This window comes from Trachemys scripta, chromosome 14, assembly GCF_013100865.1.
Source record: "Trachemys scripta elegans isolate TJP31775 chromosome 14, CAS_Tse_1.0, whole genome shotgun sequence".
Taxonomy (NCBI): Eukaryota; Metazoa; Chordata; order Testudines; family Emydidae; genus Trachemys; species Trachemys scripta.
The window spans coordinates 6,240,807-6,259,379 of record NC_048311.1 but is presented as its reverse complement, the minus strand read 5'-3'; the positions used below and the strand labels follow the sequence as shown (position 1 = coordinate 6,259,379).

General features: G+C 48.3%; 2 protein-coding genes across 2 annotated transcripts in view; both read left to right on the top strand.

The window, feature by feature from the left end:
- LOC117887211 (zinc finger protein 850-like) overlaps window positions 1–8,313 on the top strand; it is a 50,434-nt gene extending 42,121 nt beyond the window's left edge. The window contains exon 3 of the mRNA XM_034789572.1: window positions 7,158–8,313. Coding sequence (XP_034645463.1) covers window positions 7,158–7,933 — 776 coding nt within the window. The 3' untranslated portion in view covers window positions 7,934–8,313. The remainder of the gene's footprint in view (window positions 1–7,157) is intronic.
- LOC117887172 (zinc finger protein 501-like) overlaps window positions 1–18,573 on the top strand; it is a 1,015,593-nt gene that overhangs the window by 334,514 nt on the left and 662,506 nt on the right. The window lies entirely within an intron of this gene.

The window sequence follows — 18,573 nt, the reverse complement described above, 5'->3', positions numbered from 1 at the left end:
GCTGCTACTTTGAAACCTGAAAATCTAGTGTGACAGGTGCTGACACACACAGAGACAAGGCACATCTGTGGGATCTGTAAAGAAAATAGAGTTCCCCCTCACAGACTTTGTTTCAATTCAAGGCAATAATATTTCTCTCTAGCCTCTTATTATTTTTTTATTGTGTCCGACACATTGGTCGGAGATGCCTGCCTTAAAACAACACAAAAGAGAGTGGGTTTATTAGCTGTCAGTGTTCAGGGGAGGCCATCGGCACAGCCTGCTTCAGAAAGAAGACATCATTATAACCATCTAGTCCAACCTGCATCACACAGGCCAGCGAATTTTACCCAGAGATTCCCAATATCTTGTGGTTGAACTGGAGGGTATTTTTTAGAAAGACATCTGGTCCTGACTTGAAATCTCCAAATGATGGAAGATGAACAGTTCCAGTGTTTTCAATCTTTCATTGTATGGAAGCTGTTCCACACCCGTAATCATTTTTGTTGCCCTTTTCTGTACTTTTTCCAATTCTAATATAACTTTTTTTGAGATGGGGCGACCAGACCTGAATGCAGTATTCAAGGTATGGGTGTACCATGGATTTATATAGTGGCATTATGATATTTTCTGTTTTATTATGTATCCCTTTCCTAATGACTGCTAACATTCTGTTAGCTTTTTTTTGCCTGCTGCTGCACTTTGAGCAGATGATTTCAGAGATCTATCTACATTGACTGCAAGATCTTTCTTGAGTGGTAACAGCTAATTTAAACTCTCTTATTTTGTATCTGTAGTTGGGATTATGTTTTCCAATATGAATTACTTTGCATTGAGTTTCATCTGCCATTTTGTTGCCCAGTCACCCAATTTTGTGAGAGCCCTTTGTAGCTCTTTACAGTCAACTTTGCTCTTAAGCATCTTGAGTCATTTAGAATTGTCTGCAAACTTTGCCACCTCGCTGGTTATTCACTTTTCCAGATCATTTATGAATGTATTGAACACCACAGGTCCCAGTACAGATCCCTGGGGAGCCCGCTATTTACCTGTTTCCATTCTGAAAACTGATCATTTATTCCTACCCTTGTTTCCTGTATTTTAACCAATTACTGATCCATGAGAGGACCTTCCCTCTTATCCCATGACAGCTTAGTTTGCTTAAGAGCCTTTGGTGAGGGACCTTGTCAAAGACTTTCTGAAAGTCCACGTACACTGTATCAACTGGATCACCCTTGTCCACCACATGTTTGTTGATGCTTTCAAGGAATTCTAATAAATTGGTGAGGCACAATTTGCCTTTACAAAAGCCACGTTGTCTCTTCCCCAGTTTATTGTATTCATCTATGTGTCTGATCTGTTCTTTATTATAGTTTCTACCAATTTACCTAGTACTGAAGTTAGGCTTACAAGCCTGTATTTGCCAGGGCTGCCTTTGGAGCCTTTTTAAAAAATCGATGTTACATTAACTATCCTCCAGTCTCCAAGCCCCCATGCCCCAACCCTACTCCCCGGCAGGAGCTCGGAAGGGATGGGGAGGACACTTGTTCTGGCCCAGGGCCCCACAAAACCCTAATCCACCCCTGTGCAAGGGTGTTAAATTTAACTACATTATGGTCACTATTACCAAGTAGTTCAGCTATATTCACCTCTTGGACCAGATCATGTGCACCATTTAGAACTAAATCAAGAATTGCCTCTCACCTTGTGGGTTCCAGGACTAGTTCCTTCAAGAAGCAGCCATTCATGGTGTCTAGAAATTTCTCTCTCCCTCCCATCCTGAGGGGACATACCCAGTCAAAACCGGGTAGTTGAAATCCCTGATTATGATTGGGTGATCTGTTTTTGTGGCCTCTCTAATCTCCCTGATCATTTCACAGTCACCATTACCACCCTGGTCAGATGGTCGGTAGTATATCCCTACTGCTACACTCTTAGTATTCAACTATGGAATTTCTATCCATGGAAATTATATGGTATAGTTTGATTCTTTTAAGATTTTTGCTGTATTTGACTCTATGCTTTCTTTCACATGTAGTGTCACTCCCCCACCACTGAGACCTACTCTGTCATTCCTATATATTTTGTACCCTGGTGTTCCCGTGTCCCACTGATTAACATCATTCAATCAAATTTCTGTGGTGGCTATTATATCAATATCCTCATTTAATACCAAGCACTCAAGTTCACCCCTCTTAGTATGTCGTCTTCTGGCATTTGTACACAAGCAATATTTAGTTGACTGCCTTGCTGCGACGTAACTGTGATGGACTCTTTTTGGTTGAACTCTTCTTTTTTTTTTTTTTTCCACTTCCTACATGTACAGTACTTTATATCCTCTCCTCTTTACTAGAATGAGGAGTATCCTCTTTAATAAATCCTCTCCTAAGGGCTGTGTCTGTCTGGACTGTGTGTTCCTCCTCACCCATCAGCTTTCCCCCAGCCCTTAGTTTAAAAACGCCTCCACAATCTTTTTAATTATACATGTCAGCAATCTGGTTCTGTTTTGGGTTAGGTGGAGCCCATCCTTCCTGTGTAGGCTCCTGTCAGGGTTCCCTCCCCACTCTGAACTCTAGGGTACAGTTGTGGGGACCCTCATGAAAGACCCCCTAAGCTTATTTCTACCAGCTTAAGTTAAAAACTCCCCAAGGCACAAATTCTCCCTTGTACCTTGGATTAGGTAACTGCCCCCATCAAGTGATTAGACAAAACTCAGGGAAAGGACCACTTGGAGTTCCTACTTTCCCCTAATATTTCCCCAAGCCCTCACCCCCTTTTCTGGGGAGGCTTGAGAATAAACAAGATGAGCACAAACCAACCTTTGGTTTTTTTAGACCACTAAAAAAAACAATTAAATTAAAAAAAAAAAAACCACACACACAGAAATTTATTAGAAAGAAAAAGGTTAAAAGAAGCACCTCTGTACAATTAGAATGAAAGATAATCTCACAGGGCAGTCAGATTCAAAACACAGAGGATTTCCCTCTGGGCAAAACTTTAAAGTTACAAAAAAGAAAACCAGGAATACACCTCCCTCTCAGCACAGAGAAAATCACAAGTCAAAATAAAAGTAAGCTAACGCATTTCCTCGCTAGTACTTACTAATTCTAATGGAGTTGGATTGCTTGCTTCCTTGATCTGTCTCCGGCAAGGACAAAGAACAGACAAAACAAAGCCTTTCTCTCTTTCTCCTTCCCCCCTCCCCCCCCCATTTGAAACTATCTTGTCCCCCATTGGTCCTTTTGGTCAGGTGCCAGCTAGGTTACCTGAGCTTCTTAACCCTTCACAGGTAAAAGGATTTTGTGCCTCTGGCCAGGAGGGATTTTATAGTACTGTATACAGGAAGGTTGTTACCCTTCTCTTTATATTTATGACAGCTCCCCCTTCCCTAAAAGGTTCCCCACTTCCTAATAAACCTAAATCATTCCTCCCTACACCTCATTTTATCTGCACAGTGAGACCCTGCAGTTCTGCCTATCTAGCTGGTCCTGCATGTGGAACAGGAAGTGTTTCAGCTTCAGAGAGAGGACCTGGATTTCAATCTCTTACCCAGAAGCCTAAATTTGGCCTCCAGGACCTCTCTCCTATCCTTCCCTATGTCATTGATACCTACATGGACCACCAGCTCCTCCCCAGCATTGCACACATGTCTATCTAGATTTCTTGAGAGATCTGCAACCCTCGCACCAGGCAGGCAGTTCACCGTGCAGTTCTCCCGGTCATCACAAGCCCAGCTACCTATATTTCTAATGATCGACTCCCCTGTAACTATTACCTGGCTCTTCCTAATAACTGGAATACCGTGACATCATCTGGAATCTTTTCCCTCTGCTCCAGTTGGATGTTCTCCTTCCCCGAGACTTCCATCCTCCTCAGCAGCACAGAGACTGTCAGACCGGGGGTGGGACCGTTCTGCTGTGTCCTGGAAAGTCTCATCTACGTACCTCTCTGTCTCCTTTAGCTCCTCCAGTTCAGCCACTCTGGTCTCCACAGCCCATACTCAGTCTCTGAGGGCCATGAGCTCTTTTCACCGAGTGCAAAAGTATGCCACCGTAACCCACCCACAAGGCAGATAATCATACATGCGTCATTCAGGGTAATAAACTGGATAGCCCCCACACTGCTGCTGGGCTTCTGCCTGCATTCTTTTTTGCTTTTACTGGGTTTGTTTGTTTGTTTGCTTGTTCGTTCTTTGGGGTTTTTGTTTTTGCTTTGGGGTTTTTTTGGGATGTGTGTGTGGGGGGTTATTGGCCTAAGTTTAGAGTATGTCTGTTAAGTGTAGCTTGCTCTCAGGCTCCCCCTCTAAGTTGCCTTGCAAAACTCCCCTGTTCACTAGCTCCTCTGGTGACTTAGGAGCAGGTTTTTTAAACCCCTCTTTTCCCTGAGTTAGCCTTGCTCCTTGTCAAGGGATCAAAGGATGGCCAGCTAGAGCCTCGTTAGTAAGGTCTCAGCCTAGCCTAGCAGGCCACTAGGCTCAGCACACAGCCCCCAAAACAGACCACACTATAAACATAAATCAAGCAGGCACACAACAAGCTAACACAACAAAGTCAGCCCCAGGATCACCTAGTCACTCCTCCTGCACCTGAAGAGCTCACCTAGTCACTCCTCCTGCACCTGAAGAGCTCCCTCCCATGACTTCCCTGTTTGCAAGGCTCTGATCTGGAGCAGAGACCTGGCTCAGCCCAGTCCCTCTGGGGTGCCCTAACCCCCAGGCTGTGGAAACAATTTTTCTTACGTAGGCCCAATGAATATTTAATTGTTTATTCAAAGTGGAACAGCGCCAATGGGGGAAGTTCACAAAGAGTGAGAGAAATCCGGGCTCTCTCTGGGGTGCAGGAGGTATAGACTGAACTTGCTGCTCTGCTAGATTCTGGGACTCGAATCTAGATCCCAGTCACGTTCCCTACCCATTGGAATGGATGGGGCTCTCTGACCCTAGGATCTATCTTGGACCTGAGAAATTGGTTTCCATAAATTGGCATTTTCTGATAAAAAAAATCATTGTGTCAAAAATTTCCTCACCAGCTCTGTTCCAGGTCTTTGCGGTAAGGGCAGGATTCATGTCCTTCCCCTGATTTCCCAGCATGCTTTGGCCCACTTTAGGACATTGACATAGAATCATAGAAGATTAGGGTTGGAAGAGAACTCAGGAGGTCATCTAGTCCAACCCCTGCTCAAAGCAGGATCAACCCCAACTAAAGCAACCCAGCCAGCTCTTTGTGAAGCGAGGCCTTAAAAACCTCTAAGAATGGAGATTCCACCGCCTCCTTAGGTAACCCATTCCAATGCGTCACCACCCTCCTAGTGAAATAGTTTCTCCTAATATCCAAGCTAGACCTCCGCTGCAACTTGAGACCATTGTTTCTTGTTCTATCATCTGCCACCACTTAGAACAGCCTAGCTCCATCCTCTTTGGAACCCCCCTTCAGATAGTTGAAGTCTGCTATCAAATTCCCGCTCACTCTTCTCTTCTGCAGACTAAATAAGCCCAGTTCCATCAGCCTCTTCTTGTAAGTCATGTGCCCCAGGCCCCTAATCATTTTCGTTGCCCTCTGCTGGACTCTTTCCAATTTGTCCACATCCTTTCTGTAGTGGGCGCCCAAAACTAGACGCAGTACTCCAGATGTGGCCTCACCAGTGCTGAATAGAGGGGAATAATCACTTCTCTCAATCTGCTGGCAATGGTCCTACTAATGCAGCCCAATATGCCATTAGCCTTCTTGGCAACAAGGGCACACTGTTGACATAGCTACCAGAGTGAGCTACATTTCCCAGCATGCTCTTGGGCAAAGACATCTGAGGGCGACTGCCTGGAACTCCCGGAAGCCATCTTGGCCCATCACTGGCAAGCAGAGCGCCAGCTTCTCTGGAGCTACTTGTACCATTCCAGCCTCAGGTGGAAAAGCTAAGTTCAGCAGTTGCTTCCTTATTCATTCCTGGCTGCTCTTCCAGTTCAGTGACTTGGTCTTTTGACCAAGCAGCTTGGAACTGGGCTGGGCTGACCAGGTTTCCATTGTACACCTTAAAAAGTCTGTCTACTGTCCTATTACACTGTGAAATGGGCAGGTGGATTTTTACGCCCCAGGGAAGTAAAAGTGTGTGTGTATGTGTGTGTGCGCGCGCGCATGCTTGCATGCATGGGGGAGCCTTAAATGGACTGCAGAGGACCCCATATGTCTGCCACTGGATGTGTGACCCTACAGAGTGGGTCTCCATGAATATTTTCCAGTTGCTTTGTCTCAAGTGCCCCCTTGCCCAGCAAAGAAAGGGGCTGATATGAAAGCAGAGAACTGTCTGCCTGAGAAGCACATGAATACCAGCCTCAACCTCTCCCATTTTCTACCCTGAGCAGGGTTTCCCGTTCCCAAATCCCTCGTGATCTCCCAGCTGGAAGGAGGGGAGGAGCCATGGGTCCCAGATCCACAGGGCTCTGAGGACAGGGAGGTCCCAAGATGCAGCCACAGAGGTGAGGATTTAGTTAAACTAACTTGGAAACCATCCAAGCCTTCGGGATCTCCCCCAGTTCTGCCTCGTCTCAGCCAGGTCAGGATTGTCCCCAGCAGGTGTCATATCCTCATGGCGGACGCAACTCAGCGCTTCCCGCCCACCCTGCCTGAGACATGCTGGAGCTCCCTTCCCCTGTGTGCTCAGATAGGCTGCGGGGATAGGCCTGTCCCTCCTCTCTATCCTCTGGGAGGACGGAGGGTTTGGGGAATCAGCTTCTGATTTTTGACCCTCTCAATTCCTTTGTGACACTCCCTTTAGCATCCCCATTCCTGACGCTCCCTTGCTGCCCGCAGAGGCACTGACTCGTGTCTGGATTCTCTCGATTGCAGCTGCCGAGGGGATGGTGAGGGAGGAGGAGGAGAGGCCACAGCAGGACACCCCTGAGCAGCTGCAAAGCCCTGATCAGGGAGCAGCCTGTGTGACTGAGGGCGGTTCAGGAAGGCAGCAGAGAAACTCGCCCTCGGAGTCGGAGTGTGAGCGAGGCACGGGGCCGCACCCCGCCCGGGGCCCATCCCCTCCCTGTGGTGGAGCCATGGAGAGTCCAGGCCAGGCCAGGGAGCGGCCTAACATATGCAGCGAGTGCGGGAAAGGCTTCCAGCGCGGCTCAGACCTCACTAAGCACCGCCGGTCCCACGGCGAGCGTCCCCACCAGTGTCCCGAGTGCGGGAAAGGCTTCCCTGTCCGCTCGGCCCTGGCCACCCACCGGCGCATCCACACGGGGGAGCGCCCCTACGCCTGCGACGCCTGTGGGAAGCGCTTCGGACAGAGCTCCCACCTCATGCAGCACCTGCGCTCCCACACAGGGGAGAAGCCCCACCGGTGCCCCGAGTGTGGGAAGAGCTTCCGGGAGGGCTCCACGCTGGCCCGGCACCGCCGCACCCACCGCCAGGAGAAGCCCCACACCTGCCCCCACTGCGGGAAGGGTTTCCACGAGCGGTCCAACTTCGCCCGGCACCAGCGCACCCACGCTGGGGAGCTACTTCCTGCCCCAGAGGAGGAGGGGAAGTCCTTCATCTGCCCCGAGTGTGGGAAGGGCTTTGGCCGCAACGCCTACCTGACCCTGCACCGGCGCGTGCACACAGGAGAGAGGCCCTATGCCTGCGCCGACTGCGGGAAGAGCTTCAGCGCCAGCTCCAACCTGACCCGGCACCAGCGCGTCCACACAGGCGAGAGACCCTACCCCTGCGCCCGCTGTGGGAAACGCTTCTCCCAGAGCTCCACCCTCTTTGTGCACCTGCGCACCCACACTGGGGAGGCACCCTACCGCTGCGCTGCCTGCGGGAGGGGCTTCAGCCAGAACTCCACCCTCCTGACGCACCAGCGCACCCATAGGGGTGGGAAACCCTGCCGCCAGCCCCCGGGAGCCTGTGCCAGGGATGGGCCCTACCTGGGCAAGTGCTGTGTCAGTGACCCGCTGCTCCAGAGGCACCAGAAGACACACCTGTGATGGGGGACCTGGCCCCACCCAGAGGCATAGGTAGAGCGCAGGCCGGAGGACTAGCCCAGGGTCAGTTTATTGCTCTGCCACAATCACGCCCAGATCGTCAAAGGTATTTAGGCTCCTGACTCCTATTGATTTAAATGGGCTTTAGGGCCAGATTTTAAAGATATTTGGGTGCTTAAAGATGCCTAAAAATTCAGTTCCAAACGGGAACCAAAAAAAGTAGAAATTTCCCATGCAACAAAATTCCATCATGTTCTGGTTGTGACTTTATATGTTTATACACCTCTACCCTGATATAACGCTGTCCTCGGGAGCCAAAAAATCTTACTGCATTATAGGTGAAACCGCGTTATATCAAACTTGCTTTGATCTGCTGGAGCGCGCAGCCCCGGCCCTCTGGAGCATTGCTTTACCGCGTTATATCCAAATTCGTGTTATATTGGGTCGCATTATATCGGGGTAGAGGTGTGTGTATATGTGTGTATATATATATATATATACACGCACACACACACACTATATATATATACACTAAACAAAAAACAAAGGAAATCAAAATGGTCCCTCCCCAAAAGGTAGAAATGGAACCTTTCAGCCTTCTAGGCATGTTTTGATCTCATTTTATTTTTCCCCAATGAAATTTCATCAGAACTAATCCATTTCTCCTATTTTGACAGAATGCCCCTTCCAACAGAGAACCATTCCTTCAGAATGTTTTTGGCTAGCTCTAGTGCTTAACCTCCTCTGGTGCTTTCAAAAAATCCCTCCAGGTGCCTATCTGCAGCTTTAGGCACCTAGGTACCTTTGTAAACCTGGCCCTTCGTGTGTGTGGGTTTCAGTCCCCCATCTGTAAAATGGGGTTATAGCTCTGCCCTGCCTGACAGAGGTATGCAAGGACAAATGCACTGAAGGTTGTGAGGTGCCCAGATGCTACAGCGATGGGAGCTCTCTCAGCATTATAGATAGGTAGCCTGGGGTTAGTGAACTGCCATTGAATTTCCCTGGGATTTGGGGGCCTAAGTCCCTTAGGTTCCTTTGAAAATCTCAGCCCACATTGCTTAGGAGTATAAGGGGATTGGTGTGTATTTGAGTTGGGGAGGGAGTGGCTGCCTTAGGAAGCAGGGGTTGTGATGAAGCAGCTGGGCACTACATGAATGGATTGTTTGTCTGGGATTGCGAGGAATTGGGAGCCAAAGGGAAATTTTATTTTTCTTAAAGCCCCAAACTACCCAAAGTGATGACGGCCTCTGGTTCTCTGGGGTGGCAGGAGGGGGTATAACAAGCTAGCTGGGCCATCTGGTGTATTCCCTTCCCCCCCCCCCCCAGACACACACACATACATTCTGGGCAATTCCTGTATTTTGGAGCTCTCCATAGTGATGGACAAAAATCCTGTAGCTCCCGCTCCATGCAGCTGGTCACAAAACAGGAAATAGCATTCACAAATGTGTTTCAAGGGATGTTTCCTGTTCTTTCACCCATATGCAGAGTCCAGACCAAGGGCAAAGCCCCACTTCAGTCCCATTTGTGCTCTATTTTGAGGGATTAAGGGGGATTTAATACCCTCTAACCCGGGGTAGTCAGTTATTTTTTCTCAAAGTCCAAATTTCTTGGTCAAGGTATAGTCAAGGTCCAGACTCAGGGGAAATTAATTTTAAAAATCCTAACAATAATGATAATAAGTAAATAACATTTTGGGATCTGTTCAAACGTGTCTGGTGGTGGAACTTTTGAACAGATCCCAAAATGTTATTTACTTATTATTTGGCCCATGGTCCACTTATTGACTACTCCTGCTCTTATCTATCTATCTATCTATCTATCTATCTATCTAATCACATTAAAGTTGGTCAGAAACTGGGATTTCCCATGGAAAATTATAATGAAAATGAGGGGGGGAAATGCTTTTGTTGAAATTTTTCACAGGAAATTTCAACTTTTAAATGCAAAATGGAAATATTTCAATTCTGAAATGACACCATGGTGCCTCATGGGAGATGTAGTTTGTGTGTTTCTTGCCCCCATTCTCCTTTATGGGCCAGGCTCCTTAATTGGCCTACATCTCCCATGATGCCTTGCTGAGGGAAGATGGTGAATCATGGAAGTTCCATGGCCACAATGCATCATGGGAGATGAAACCTAGCTGGGGAACCCGGCCCATAGAGGAGAATGGGGATATGAAGCAACTGAACTACAATTCACATGAAGCAACCTTGGCAGATTTTCCAAATCAAAACATTTCATTTTGAGGGAGCTCAGGGTTTTGCTTTTTGTTTTGTTTTGTCTTTTAGATGAAAAATTGATATTTTCCTCAGAAATCAGATATTTTCCTTTTCATGAAAAATGCGTTAGTCAAAATTCAAATTTCCATCAATAAAAAGTTTAGACAGCATGTGTTTTGGCCAGTCGTAATCACCATGCATATCCCTCTGTCAGTCTAGCTGTACTTCATATATGTATTTGGTAATATATAGGTGGGGAAAACTTCCAGTCATCTCCTTATCTGTAGTCTGTCTCTTTCTCTGTTTTGTCTTGTTTAGATTGTAAACTCTTTGGCACAGAGACCAGGTCTTTCTATGTGTTTATGTAGCGCTTGATGCATTGGGGCCCCAATCAGAACTGGGCCTGTTCATTGCTACTGTAGTACAATTAATAAATCTTAATTACTTCTGTTTAATTATGAATCATGCTTGGAAGACACAGAGAAGTGTGTGTGTATGTGCGTGTGCGAGCAAATGTAGGCAGTGAGCAGGACGTAAATGGTAGAGCTGGATGAAAATTTTTGGAGAAACAAAAAAAAATAGAAAAGAAACCAAAACATTTTTTTGACATTTTTGGAAATGATTTTGATTTTTGGTTTGGAACAACATTTTGTTTCGTAATTTCCTTTAATTTTTTTAAATGTGAAAAGTATTGAAATCAGAAACCTTGTTCAATCCAAAACAATTTTTTCTGACTTTTCAATTCAATTAAACTTTAAAAAAAATTGTTTTCAGGTTGACCTGATTTTTTTTTCCTGATTTCTTTCGGAATTGCCAGTGACCCGAAAAGTCAGTTATTCACCCGGATTTAATAAGCAGAGCCTGGCTCTCATGCTGATCCTCTGCATGAGGGGAATTTCAGTCAGTGTCTATTAAATAAGTAAATTTTATGGCACAAATACTCAGCTGGTGCACTGAGTCCAATGGAGCAACACCAATTTACATCCAGCTGAGGATTGACTGTAGTGGAGATAGGGCTGATTTACACCAGCTGGGGCCCTGGCCTCATTTACTTCTGTGGGAGCTGTGGACGAACACATGTAGCTAGCTTTAGGTGAACCCAGGTAATGCAGGCCAGAGGAGATAAATGTCTTGATAAACTCCATTATCCTGCATTAGGTAGCTCTAGCTATGGTAAGCAGCCTCATGGACTCTCCTCGCTGATCCTAGATACCCATATAATGATGCTACTGGCAGGGGTCAGCTGTAGGTTTCCAACGTGGGACCTCACCCCAGGAGCCTATAGAGCCTGAGCTAAAGCATCATTAACTCAGTTACCCCTTTTTGGCCCAAGTTGGTAGCCAGTTTTTGGGGTCCTGTGAGTTGCTTCTACTAGGAGGAGAAATTAATGATAGAGTCAGGTGTTTCTTTGGTCAGTCCTGCTTATTTGCAAAGAATGTACAAAGCCCTGTTTTCCTGAACACAGAAGGAATCAAACAACAGGAGACAGTTTCTTTGATCACAGCTCAAAGGCTCTTTCAGCTAGCAGTCTGCCCAAAAGCTCTCCCTTGGCTTTTCTCAGGGCCATGCTTGCAAGTGCTCTTTTTAGCTGCCTCCCTGGCTTTCTTGCTGCCCTCCCTCTCCGCGCATGGCTACACTTGTAGATGTGGAGCGCTGGGAGTTAAACCAGCCTTCGGAGACCACAGCAGGGAAAACGCTGCTATGTGTTTACACTGTCAGCTGCAAGCGCACTGGCGTGGCCCCATTAGCAGGTCTTGCAATGCCACAAAGAGCAGTACATTATGGTAACTATCCCAGTGTGCAAGTGGCTGCAATGTGCTTTTCAAATGGGGAGGGTGGAGTGTGACAGGGAGCGTGTTGTGTGTATATGGGGAGAGAGACAGTGTGTTTTGGGGGGCTGAGAGCATGTCAGCATGCTGTCTTGTAAGTTCAGACAGCAGCAGACCCCCCCACACACACATATACACACACACTCAGAACAGCAGCATTCCACACTAATAGCTTGCTTTGTCCCAGAGCAGATAAGCAGCCGGCTATCAGAAATGGAGCTTTGAAAGGGCATATCCGCATTCCTGTAGCCAATTTCAAAACAATGAGAAGAGTGGCCACTTGACTTCACGGGATTATGGGATGTTTCCGGATGCCAATCACAATGCAGTAATGCAATACCTCGTTCACACTGATGCCCGGGCTTTATGCTTCTCGTGGAGGTGGATTACCAGGAACGCTCCAGCTGCAGAGTCCAGGAGCGCTACATGCCTTGCCAGTGTGGACACATAAGGAGTTAGGGTGCCTGGGGCTGCTTTAATGCACTCTAACTTGCAAGTGTAGCCAAGCCCTCAACTTCTGTGGTCTTTCTGCTGCTTCTCTTCCAGACACACAAACCTTCACAAAACAATAGCCAGCAAAACTTCTCCACAAAGCTCAGTTTCTGGATGGGGACATGTACTTTTGTTTTGGGTGGAGACTGCTATTGTTTCAGCTATTTCATTCCATAAAGGAGCTTCACTGTTTCTGACATTTATCCCAGTTGAAGGGTGGCTACACTCACCAGCTTCACTGAGGTTTTACCCCACTCATAACAACCCAAAAGAAGCAGCAGGCTCTCTAGATGCAGTGTAGCCACTAAGGGGGGTCAAACAGCAGGGCTGGATTAGCTTGTGTTACACCCACATAGGAACAATCACTGTGATTTTTTTTTTCTTCTTCAATCAGCAGCTGGACAGGAAGCGATATGGACTTGCCCTGGTGGTCTATGTCCTTGTGACCACCAGACTGGAGTGCTATAAGAGAAGAGGAAGGGTGGTCCAACGGTCCAGGATTTAGCTTAGCACTTGGGAGACCTTGGTTCAATCCCTTGTGCTGCTACAGCCTGCTTTTGGGCAAATCCCTTAGCCTTTCTGCACCTCAGATCCCAATCTGGATGCTAGCACTCCCCTCCTCCCAAGTGTGTTGTGAGGAGAAACATACTGAAGATCATGATGTGGACCAGATAAATACATGAGGCTGACAGAATGTCCTATACATAGGAGTCAATAAAATACTTCTAAAGAAGCCCCTCAGCCAGGCAAAGAACAAGGTAACCTGCTGCGTAGGTGACCTGTGTGAGGGAGGGAAGCTCTCTTCCTGATTTTGAAATTTGGCTTGGTACAAAATTGGAATGAAAAATTACACACACACACACCGAATTGTTTCAGTTCAATCAGCACGTTTCAAAATGTTTCACTGTGAAAATGTCAGAACAGGATGTTTGGAAATTTTGTTTCTGGTTTTATTCCAAAATGAAATTCCAGAGGATATGGAACCACATATTTGGAAGTCAATAGTGAAGATAGGCATCAGAATGATTTACCAAGATTGATTTTTTTCAGATAAGCTCTAGCTCAAACAGGAATTGGCCTGTGTCACGCAGAAGGTCAGGCTAGATGGTTTAATGGTCACGACTGGCCTTGGAATCTATGCAATGATTCTAGTTGTTTCCCACTGAATACTGGATGGAAAGGGAAAGATGTTGGAAAGAACAGACAGCAGATAATCCCTGAGACGTTCCCCTCTGAGCACAACTGCATGGAGAGTCCATGAGGGGGGCGGGGGTGCTTATCACAGCAGGGTCCTGGCCCAGCCAGCCTAAGAAGTGGCGAGTGAGTGTCAGTATCCCTAAAATTCTCCTGTCCCCAGCCGAGACGCTGCTCAGGGGCTGGCTAGCACATCTGGAATCTATGCTGTGCAGGCAGAGGAAGAGAGCCACCGTCCTTCCCTTAGCAATAACCTGAGCCCTCTGGTGTTACTGGGTACCACAACATTAAGACCCTCATCTGCTGGAAGCTGCTCGCCCAGGTTCCTGCAGCATCCGCACCTCCAGTCCTCCAGGGAAGATCTTGGGGTGTACAGGAATGAGTAGGGCGATGAATCTTTGAGCCTCTAGTACCCCTCACTGGACACTGCTGTGGAGGGGGATGGGCAGAGCCAGGGGAATGGCAGTCGGGGAGGGACAAAATTCTTGCCTCTCCTGAAGGTTTGGGGTGTCATCGGTTTTGTTTTGTTTTTTTGAGGGGGGGTGTCTCTTTGAGGTTTCCTACAGAATTTACCCTCCTAGCTGTGGAGATCCTATTGGAGCATCACTGGTGACTGGCATGGCTACAATGGCCCCAAGATTGATAGCAATAGCCCCATTCATCCCCAAATAACAGAGTCAATGGGTGCCAACCTTATGCTGAATGCCTTCCCGCTTCGACCTCCCCAAAACACTCCAACCTCTTCTGCCCCCCAGGGCATGACTGTGCCTGAGCACAAGGGACAAGCACCTGAGGCCCCAGAGCGGCTGGGAGTCCAGCACCAAGACTGAGCAACTGAGGGGAAGGGAGCCCAGCAGACAGACCATGGGCTGCAGGTATAATAGGCCGGGGAGGCTAAGCCTTCCCAAACAGGATGCTGTGCACTTTCATTTGGAGGCATTTGAGTGGATGCCTGGGCCGTGGCCATGCCTGTGCTCCATCCCAAAGCCCCACTCCCGCTCTTCCCCCCATGCTGCCTCCCCCACTATGCTCCTCTTCCTACCCCCACTCCACCTTTCCCCCCTCCCAAGACCAGCCCTCGGTCTGCATCTTCCCATCCCTGCCCCTTCCTGTAAGGCCCCACCATCCGCTAAGTCACTCCCCTCCTCCACCCACCTCCCTGCGAGGCCCCCACCTCCTTGTGGGAGTATAACATTTTTCACACAACAGTTGTACTAGTTTAAAGGTTGTCTACATGAGGAAATTTTTACAAGAGTAGCTGCATAAATATACTGATATAGCGCTGCTGGTATAACACCCTTAAACTAAGGACTGGGGGAAAGGTGACAGATGTTAAAGAGCACATGGGTTGGACAGAGAGAGCCTTGAAAATATAATCCCAACTGTACCTATAAAATGATGGGGGTCTATATTAGTTGTTATCACTCATGAAAGAGATCTTGGAGTCATTCTGGATAGTTCTCTGAAAACATCCACTCAGTGTGCAGCGGCAGTCAACAAAGCTAATTGAAAGTTAGGAACCATTAGGAAAGGGATAGATAGTAAGACAGAAAATGTCATAATGCTACTATAGAAATCTAGGAGACACCCACACCTTGAAAACTGTGTGCAGTTCTGGTTGCCTCATCTTAAATATATATTTGAATTGGAAAAAGTACAGAAAAGGGCAACAAAAATGATTAGGGGTATGTAATAACGTCTATATGATGAGAGATTAAAAAGACTGGGACTGTTTATCTTAGGAAAGAGATGACTAAGTGGGGCTATGATAGAGAGCTATAAAAGCATGAATGGTATGGAGAAAGTGAATAGGAGCCTACGGGGTTAGGCGGCAGCCAGGCCTGATCCTGTAGGGGTGCTCTGAGCACCCCTAACATCTGTTAGGTGACTGACAGGCCCTGCGGCAGGAGGTCCAGAGGTGGAGAGAGTCGGGGCAGTACAGCTCCCGCACAGAAGACAGCTGGGGGCACAGGGAAACATAGGGCGAGCGTGAGAGATGGACCAGGTGTGACCCAGAGACAGCAGAGAGAGAGACAGTTTAGGTTGCTCCAGCCTGGGCTATCTGAGCGTCTGACCTGGCTCTGGTGCCTGATGCCAGCAGAGGATTTGCAGCTGAGGATCCCAAATGGAGGGAGCGCCCTGAGCCACATGGGTAATTAGGCCACTAACCCCAGACCTAGGTGCTAATTCCCAGTTTTATGCTCCTCTGTGACCCACAGACCTCCCCTAGAACCCTGTAGGAGCCGAAACTCACTCCACCCCTAAGTATGCAGAGTGACAGTTCCCTCAGCATCTACATGCCTCTGGGCAAGCATACGGCTACCTCACTGTGGGCATCCAGACCCCTATGTGCCCTGCCCCAGCCCCAGAGTGATCCATGGAGAAAGGCAGGTGTTCAGCTGCCTATGATCCAGTGGGTGGGTGCTGACCACACCTACCAGATCAGGTCCCATCCAAAATCTGGCTGTGGGACTACCTCTCTTATAACTTTTAGCCCAGTGGTTAGAAGCCCCACATCAGAATATCCCATAGGCCAGGGCACTCAGCTAAGACTTAAGAAACTCCTTTTCAAATTCTCTTTTCCCCAACATGGCAGAGGGGGGAACTGAACCTGGATCTCCCACACAAGTGGTGTCACCACCATCTCGTCCAGCCATTTGCATGGAGCAAGACAGGTGCCTAACGCATTCTTGCAATAACTGGCACCACCTGACTCTAGGCAGAGGCTCCTGGACATGGCTCACAAGCAGAGCTGGGCGCCTCCCTGCAGCCTGGACTTAGGCATCTAACTTTCAGTGAAAGGGGTGGAATTTAGGACATACCTCTCAGCTGGCCACGTCCTGTTGGCACTATCTAGTGCGCTGGGTTTTTGGCTCACGTTCAGGGGCACCTATCTCAGCCCATTCATTGAAGAGGGGGCCCAGGCACCAACCTCAAGCTCTGTGGATCACGGTGCTGTTCCTGTGATTTCCTTGGCACCCAAATGCTGAGCTCTGCCATGCCTGAGTCCCTCTGTGGATCTGGGTTGTGATTCCCCACCCTTGGCAATAATCAGAGCACTCTAATGACAGCAGCTAATGAATCTGTGCTCCCCCCAGGACAGAAACGCAGCACAGGGGGGGATCCAGCCAAAGTCCTTCTCTCCTTCCTGAGCAGAGAGAAACCTCCAGAGTGAATGGACCAGAGACACAGCCCAGAGAAACCTGCTCCCTGCTGCCAGCTGGGGCTTTGGGCAGCCCTGGGGGCCAGGTGCCCATCAGCACCAGGAACCTTTTATTTCAGGGATACCCTCAGGTCATCCCAAGGTCACTGCAGCTCTTCATTCCCCTCCACCTGCCCTATTTACGCTCATGCCCCAGCCATACACCCCCCCAATGGCCAGGAGTATGGGGTCAGAGTCACGTTCTTGTTGTTTAAATGATAGAAAGACTCACAAGAGAGATAGGACAGTGAGACAGGGACAGCTGGGTCCCTGCAAGTAAGGGCTCTGGGCAGCTACACTGGGCCCAGCCTCTCAGATGGGGTCTGCACAGGGCCCTATTGGGTATGTCTACACTGTAGCTGAAAACAAGCCTCACATAGATTCACACTAGCAAGCCTCGATCTAGCATATTAAAAATAGCAATGTGGACATTGCAGCTTGGGCTGCATCTCGGGCGCTTAAGCCCAACCAACACCCTCGGCTTCAGCCCGACTGCAGTGTTCACACTGATTGTGTGGCAGCTCAAGCCCCGCTAGTACAAATCTGTCTACCCGGGCTGAGGGACACTCTCAGCAACAGTATAAACACATCCTATCTGGCCTGTCAGCCCTGCACACCAGGTCAGCTGCTTAGGCAGCTAAGCCCCTCTCATCTCCCCACCCCTCGGCTTGGCATTTCACTCCTGGCTAGCTTCAATGGCTCCCCGCACAGTTTGCTGGCTTCAGGAATCTCTTCCCTGGACACCTAACTCTCCTCATGCATTGTACAGGGAGGGAAGCGAATTCCACTGGGCAGCAGGGTGCTGAGGAATTAGGTGTTGCAAGACTGAGCAGAGCAATGCTTAAGTACCTTTGAGGATCTGGGCCGCAGATCCTCACACCCCTTTCTATCCCCTACAATCTCAGTAATCAGTACCTCCCCCTCTGCCTCTCAGCATGTCAGTTCCCTTACCCCTCCCCAGACAATGCATTTCCCAGTTTATTTGCACTGCTTCAGACTCCAGTAAAAGAAAATTGTGAATTTCTAGTCTATGTGGGTTCTCTGGTGTCGAATAAGGATTGAGCTCCGGCCGAAGCTTTTCCCGCAGTGAGGGCATGTGTATGGCCTCTCTCCCGTGTGGGATCTCCGATGCGTGATGAGGTTGGAGCTCTGACTGAAGCTTTTCCCACAGTCAGGGCATTTGTAGGGTCTCTCTCCCGTGTGGATTCGCTGGTGCCTGATACGAGTTGAGCTCTGGCTGAAGCTCTTCCCACACTCGGAGCACCCATAGGGTTTCTCTCCCAGGAGGAGTCTCTGATGCTGAATAAGGTACCTCCTGGCGCTAAAGTTTTTTCCACAGTTGGGGCATTGTGGTGACGACGCAGGAAACAGAACGCCAGGTCTGTGGTAGCTAGAGAGCTTCAAAAGCCTCAAGCAAAAAGCCTCCCAGGAAAACTTTCCTGGGGTTTTTATTTCTCTCCTTACTTTGTTTACAACTCTTCTTAGTGGTTACATTCTTGCGCATAGAAAAGCCAGGCAGTATACATGCACATAAGATAACGAACCCATCTCTTGAGCGCGTGAACACCAGCTGCAAAGGTGATGTCAGGTTGCCAATAAGTTTTCCAAACATAGGCGCTAGAACAAGGTCACTCCTGCCTCATTGCCAAGGGAACAGTTTGCCGTTCTTCAAGGCTTGTGATTAGGGAGCAACACATTCCTACA